This window comes from Bipolaris maydis, assembly GCF_028858645.1.
Source record: "Bipolaris maydis strain C4 unplaced genomic scaffold PSV08scaffold_2, whole genome shotgun sequence".
Taxonomy (NCBI): Eukaryota; Fungi; Ascomycota; class Dothideomycetes; order Pleosporales; family Pleosporaceae; genus Bipolaris; species Bipolaris maydis.
This window is the reverse complement of record NW_027093858.1, coordinates 3394283-3400807: the sequence shown is the minus strand read 5'-3', so window position 1 is coordinate 3400807 and position 6525 is coordinate 3394283. Positions and strand designations below refer to the sequence as shown.

Genomic DNA, 6525 nt, shown 5'->3' with positions numbered 1-6525 from the left:
TGAAAAGCCAATATCGGACTTCGCTCTGTCTAGCTCCCTTTCTGCACGTCTCTCCTCGGAACCGTCGCTTGAACGCGCCAGCCGATAGGCCCAAAATGCCCTGCACCCGCTCACTCAGATTGTTCCTGCACCCTCGTATGTCTACCGTTTTTTCGGGACGACTTAAACGTCACGACGTTCGCTGTCCATAGAGCGCCTGCATGGCCACCACTTTGTCACCGACATGACTTCATATCTCTCGCTTGTCACGTTCTACTTGGCTTCCTTTACTGCAGGAGCTGCATTCACTCGTCGCGGTAACAACAACATCTTTGCGCCTTGGGGCTCAACATTGCTACATGCTGACGAAGCCATCAAGCCCCATATCTCAACACAACCTCTATACCTGCCCTATCGCTGCCTACTCAAACACCGCCCATAAGCACCTCTCTAATCACTCCAGAGGAAACTGGGCTACACAGCGCCAATGGCCCCGCTACAGAAATACCTACAAATCATGACATCTTGCGACCGACCGACACGGTCACTCTGCATTCACAAACTCTATCTGCCCCTTCAGATATCCCACCATCGTCTCCTGGCTACCTACTAGCTGCGACTTCACAGCTACTCCCCACATTTCACAATGGCACTCCAAGACCCTCTACTGGCAATTCAAGTGCAGCATGTACAATCAATATATACGGTGCAAGCCTCGACTACTGGTTCATGCCGACTTATAGCTATCCAGTTGGAACAATGAAAACTTCAGCCCTGAATTTTTCAAATTCTCAGTCGTTGACACTTGTACCTCCGACCGCCACCTTTGACGTAACCAGTGCACTGTCGTCGGATTTTGCATGTACTTCCACAGAGTCATATATTTCCGCCTTTGACTTTACCTTGACAATGTGCGAGGAATACACAGTAAGACCCAGTGCTGCTGCAACCTCCGTCGTCTACCGATCAGAAGGATATGCGCCGTTTCCACCAGGAGGTGTCATCCCTCTTGAAGATGTTCCGTTATACGACTTGTACAATCCAGACCTCTTTACATCGGCGACGGCTGTTGTAACACTGGCACCAAACGTCACTCAGTCCGAGACATCTGCAACGCCCTTCGTCTACTTTACTGCCTATGAGGTTGAGACTGGCAACGAAACAAAAACAGTACAGCTCCCGCTGGCGCAAGCCTATCCTTACAGCCTCGAAAACCTCGAGGAAAAGGATACTGCCAATGGCCCTCTACCGGAAGGTTTCCTGGACCAAACACCATATTCAGAATGTCACGCTGGACAGCTCCAGGCTACCGTGACTGTTCTTATTGTTGTCAATCTGTACTACCTAAATAGGCCGAATCAGGGTCCTCTCTTCAGTCACTTGGAGTCATCAGTCATTGGATTCAACGAGCCACTTGTTCTCGTGAATGGCCATGACACAACTTCAGGGGTGGTTCCACTCACAGTCGCTGACTGGGATATCCCGGGCACTGGTCCGAAACCCACGGATGATAATTTCATGGCCAATAACCTTCCTAGTCCAGCTTCCGCAGCACAAGTACGCGGGCCCGCATCAGTTACTGTGGGCTCGATTGGAACAAATCCCATTATAATCGGCCCTTCCTCCAAAGTTGTAGTCGGTTCACAAACACTACAGCCAGGAGGTTCTGCCATCAACGTCGGTGGGACACCTGTTTCTCTAGCACCTTCGCCTACCGCTATCTTTGTGGGCGATAAGACAAGTCAACTACCTCAAATCTTTCCGTCGCCTGCACCACCAGTGTTAACAGTTGGACCATCTACACTAACACCAAACGCGGCTACCCAATTCTTCATTACCCCAGGTCAAACTTTGACCCCAGGTGGTGTCGCAACTGTTGATGGTACAATCGTTAGTCTTGCACCGTCGGCTTCGTTCGTTGTCATTGGTGGCTCTACCCAAATTTTGCCTATAAGCTCTGCGCCGTTACCAATCACGACCAGAGTGCCTCAGTTTGTGGTTGGTGACTCGACAATAGTAGCACAACCTACTCAAGTCAGGCCTGATATAGCCCCTACATTTGTTGTATCTGAACAGACATTACTTCCTGGGGGAGCAGCTGTAACTTTTTCTGGAACTACACTTTCTTTGGACCCTTCTGGAAGTGTGTTGGTTGTCAATGGGGCGTCCTCGACCGTGCAAGCGGAGACTGGGGCAGCCTGGTCACCACCCGCCATCACCGTTGGTAACCAGATATTCAGCGCCCTCCAGAAGCCTTCAGAGCCAGTATTTGTAGTCGCTGACAAGACTCTTATTCCTGGAGGTCCAGCGATAACAGTCTCTGGTACTACGTTGTCACTAGCATCATCTGCCTCTTTCGTTGTGATAAACGACGTGACATCGACGCTGATTGACGCAGCTCCTTCACATGTCAGTGCGCCGCCCCTGACAATAGGAGATGTGACGTTCAGGCCGTTGCCTGGGACCGCGACTGCGTATCTGATTGGATCAATACTGCTCAGTGCTGGTGGTTCAATAGTCACATCTGGAACAACCATTTCACTGGCCTCTGGAGCTACAGCGCTGGTAGTCAATGGACAGACAAGCTCCATCTTACCCCAAGTCCCACCTGTAATCACGAATCCGCCTCTGCTTACGATCGATGCGGAAACATATTCTGCAGTGTCCGGTGGCGGCACAGTATTTGTAATAGGAGGGGAAACCCTAGCCCCTGGTGGAACCATTACTGTTGATGGGACCACGATAAGTCTGGCCATTGGTGCGACAGAATTAATATATGGCAGTTCAGGTCGCAGCACCACAACGGCGTTGTTTCCAGCTACCCCGAGTCAAAGTCAGCACATCACCAGCACTTCTGGATTGAGCGCAAGCGCAAGGACCTTTGATGGACAGGCAACAGCGACAAGTCGAAAAGGTGCAGCGTCGAGATTGAGCAGCCAATTGTCAATGTCGATTACTTTTATTGTCCTCGTGTATTCTGTTCTAGTTTGAGTCAAGCACATGGTGTGCAACCAAGGTGCTCGAACAGCGTCTCCTGACAGCAGAAATGCCACAGAGGCTCGTGACGACTTGTTTGGGGAAACAACAGTATATGTATACAAAAATGTGGAATATCAGCATGTAGGTGTGTTTCGTACAAGCGCACTCAAAATCACCTCATTGGTCCAGCTCAGTCGCCCAGTCGCGGCAAGAGAGATTCGGTGAGAGGGATTGAGCAGGTTTATAGCAACCCCGCAAGTACTTAAAGGCTGAAGGACCCCAAGTTGGAACGGAAGTTGAATATTCGGCGGCGAAAGGCGAGCAACTACGGCGGCGGCGTGGCCGTTGGCGGACACTTTACTGACCTGGGCGTCAATGCGTTACTGTTCCTTCCACCAACGGCCGCAAAGCCCAAGAACGATATACACCAATCGAATACTACAAGACATAAGCGCCTCGTTATCTCAGTCGTCAAGCGTTGAGAGCTCCATTTTTCAGGTCAGGCGACAGGCAGCATAAATGCGGCTCCCTTTCACAACCACATAGCCGGTGGCTGTAAAGTTTGTCAACCCGAAACAACCACAACGTCACAAATCGGACATGACTGACCGGATTTGGACTACTTGCTGACGAGCCTGGCCTCGGGTGGCTTGAAACATCGCCATAGTCTTGGCAGGCACCAACCTGTAATCAGCCCCGCTTGAATGCCGTTTCATGTCAGAGCGCTGGGAGTGGACACAGGATGAGTCGCCCCCCACTTTGTGCAGTAGGCACATTCGCAGGGCGGATTCTAGAAGAAAAGGCGTAGGGTCTCAAAATGAGCGCTATTTCGCGTAAACCCGCGAGTGGAACCAAGCAGCACAAGCAAGCACAACGCCTGCCTGACTCAAGGGCACAACCGCTGGCACAAGGAGAACCTGAATGTCTGCCTGTCAAGGATGATAGTTTACATACTTAGGTAAACATATCAGTTCCAAGAACATATGTCAGCTGTGCGGAGTAGCATGAACTGAAACTGTTTTTTTTTCGGCGGTTCGATTGTTTCGCCAAGCGCCGAGGCATGATGCCTTGGCACTGAACGGTTGATGTGGGTTTATGCGCTATCCAACGCTTCCCGCCATACTACAGTCAGCTTTTCATGCAGGCGGCTCCCAGGCGTACGATTCAAAGCGAAATGACCCATCACACATTATTATGGGGCCTGGGATCAAACAATACTTTTTTTCCACGTTCTGCGGCAACTAAGCGAGACTGTGCTTCCGCTTGTAGCTCTAGTGCGACGCGGGATAGATTGACAGATGCTTGGCACCTATCCACAGACCCGGGTGCTGTAGTTTCATGGCGTTTACTCTGTCAGCTAGTAGCCCTTATCCCGCAAAGCTTGTGAATGCGCCGTGTTGGTACCCCGAGTATAAGAAGTGCTCATGGTATCTCCCAGTTGAAGGGCATCAAGCTTGAAGCTGACACTCACTTTCATACACTCTTTCGCATCCAATCTTTCGATTCGTTCGTCTGCCTTTCGTTCTTTGACATTCTATCTTTTGAACATCTTCTCGACCTTTTCAAACCAACCAACATCCACACACCAACCATCACCATGCTCGCCAAGTCCGCTGTCATCCTGGCTGTTGCCAACCTCGCTGCCTCGCACGCTACTTTCCAGAGCTTCGTCCTTAACAACAAGGACATGGGTTCTGGCTTTGCTGTTCAGGAGCCGTCCAACGGCAACAACCCCATCCTCGATGTCACCTCCACTGCCATGATTTGCAATGGTGGTAAGGCCACCTCTGACTATGTAGAGGTTGCTGGTGGCTCCACCATTGGCATGCAGTGGCACCACAACAAGGGCCCTAACCCCAGCGACAAGGACGAACCCATTGCTCCCTCTCACCGTGGTCCCGTCATGGTGTACATGGCTCCCGCCGAAAGCAACGGTGTCGGCGCCGTCTGGACCAAGATCTGGGAGGATGGCTACAAGGACGGCAAGTTCGGTGTTGACAGGTTCTACGACAACAAGGGTTTGGTCTCGGTCAAGCTTCCCAACCTGAAGCCTGGCAAGTACTGGGTCCGCCCCGAGATTATTGCTCTCCACGAGGCTTCCGCTGTCGGCAAGGCCCAGTTCTACAATGGATGCGGTCAGATCACCGTTACTGGCGACGGAACTGTTTCCCTCCCTGCAGCTGGTGTCGACATGACCAAGGCTTACAAGGCCACTGACCCTGGTGTCAAGTTCGACATCTACAACTCCTTCACCTCGTACCCTATCCCTGGTCCCCAGGTCTTTAACGCTGCCTCTTCCGGCAGCGCTCCTTCCACCACTCCTTCCACCACTCCTTCCAACGGCTCCGCTCCTTCCCCCTCGCCATCTCCCGTCGAGACTGCTCAGCCTACCCCCTCCAAGCCTGCTGAGAACACCACCCCCTCAACTGGCAACAACGGCTCTACCCTCCCCAAGACCTTCACCATCAACCAGTTCATCCAGTGGCTCCAGACCACCGCTGGCTCCGCCTCCTCCAAGGCTCGCCGCCATGCTCGCGCTTTCAACTAAGCGGTTGTCTCTTTTTCTTCTTGCAAATGTTTACACGACATTGCAATAAATAAAAACATGGTGTTTGGAACGTCCATTTGTTGGTTCTCGAGAATGACTTTTTGTTCTCCAGATATGAACGTGTCCGCCCTAACTTTCTTGTTCAACAATTTTTTCTAGATTAGCTGCTAGATCGGCTGTCCCCCCTATTTTTGGAAATATGTAAATATATACTTATCCCTCATGACGAATGGATATATCAGTTGTCTTGACTCACCTTTGCTTCTTCTTGTGTATCCCTTGTGAATATTGTGCTGCATGCTGGTGGAAATGAAATAACTTGAAACGAGCTGTTCATCACCTCGTTTTTTTTCTTCTTCGAGAATACACGACTCGTATCCTCATACTCCCGACTTGATAGTATAAAGCGTTGGGCCTATTTCATGTTTTGTCCATTGATCATTTCTCTCTTTCCTGTCCCGACATCTCACGTCATCACGGTACACTCCGTTTTGCTAACAACAACTGGAACAGATGCCATGGCATAAACACAACGTCTTATATTTCATCAGTCTTGTCTCATAAGCGTTTAAGTTTGATGCCAGTATCACATTCCACTGTACAAGAAAACACAATGTTGAAAATTCTCCCAAGTGCCCCCCCCCCCCCCCCAACCTTCCCTCTACACCTGACGATCTGACAGAAAAAAAAGTTACACCGCTCTTACTTCCAAACAATCCTTTCTCTCTCTATTTTTTTTCTGCTATCTTTCACCAAGAAAAATCTATATAACTGCCCTCTCTATCTCACAACCCGAGCATACAGAGCACTCGCTTGTACATGTGTGGATGAGATAAGGTTGGAGGTGATGTGCAACCGCCCCCGGTCCTACCCTTGTTCTTTTCTCGTATTCTCTCCTTGCTTGGCCATTCCGTGCAGATGCTTAATTCATGCTTGGCTTTCTTCGTATGTTAGGCCTGCCAGCACGGATTTTGTATGTGGTAGATGCTGGTCAGATACTGGCTTGTTCGGTGTTGACC

At 50.5% G+C, this 6525-nt stretch overlaps 2 protein-coding genes across 2 annotated transcripts; both read left to right on the top strand.

The window, feature by feature from the left end:
- Positions 1-223: 223 nt before the first annotated feature.
- On the top strand, positions 224-2970 carry PSV08DRAFT_385118 (uncharacterized protein; the record flags this gene model as incomplete). The annotated part of the gene is made up of 2 exons (XM_066093442.1): positions 224-296; positions 359-2970. 2 exons carry the CDS (start codon positions 224-226, stop codon positions 2968-2970), a joined length of 2685 nt encoding a protein of 894 aa, XP_065949875.1.
- A 1435-nt stretch (positions 2971-4405) lies between these two features.
- PSV08DRAFT_216968 (glycoside hydrolase) lies at positions 4406-5761 on the top strand. The gene has a single exon (XM_014224840.2). It carries the CDS (start codon positions 4556-4558, stop codon positions 5504-5506), a length of 951 nt encoding a protein of 316 aa, XP_014080315.1. The 5' UTR covers positions 4406-4555; the 3' UTR covers positions 5507-5761.
- The last annotated feature ends 764 nt before the right edge of the window (positions 5762-6525 follow it).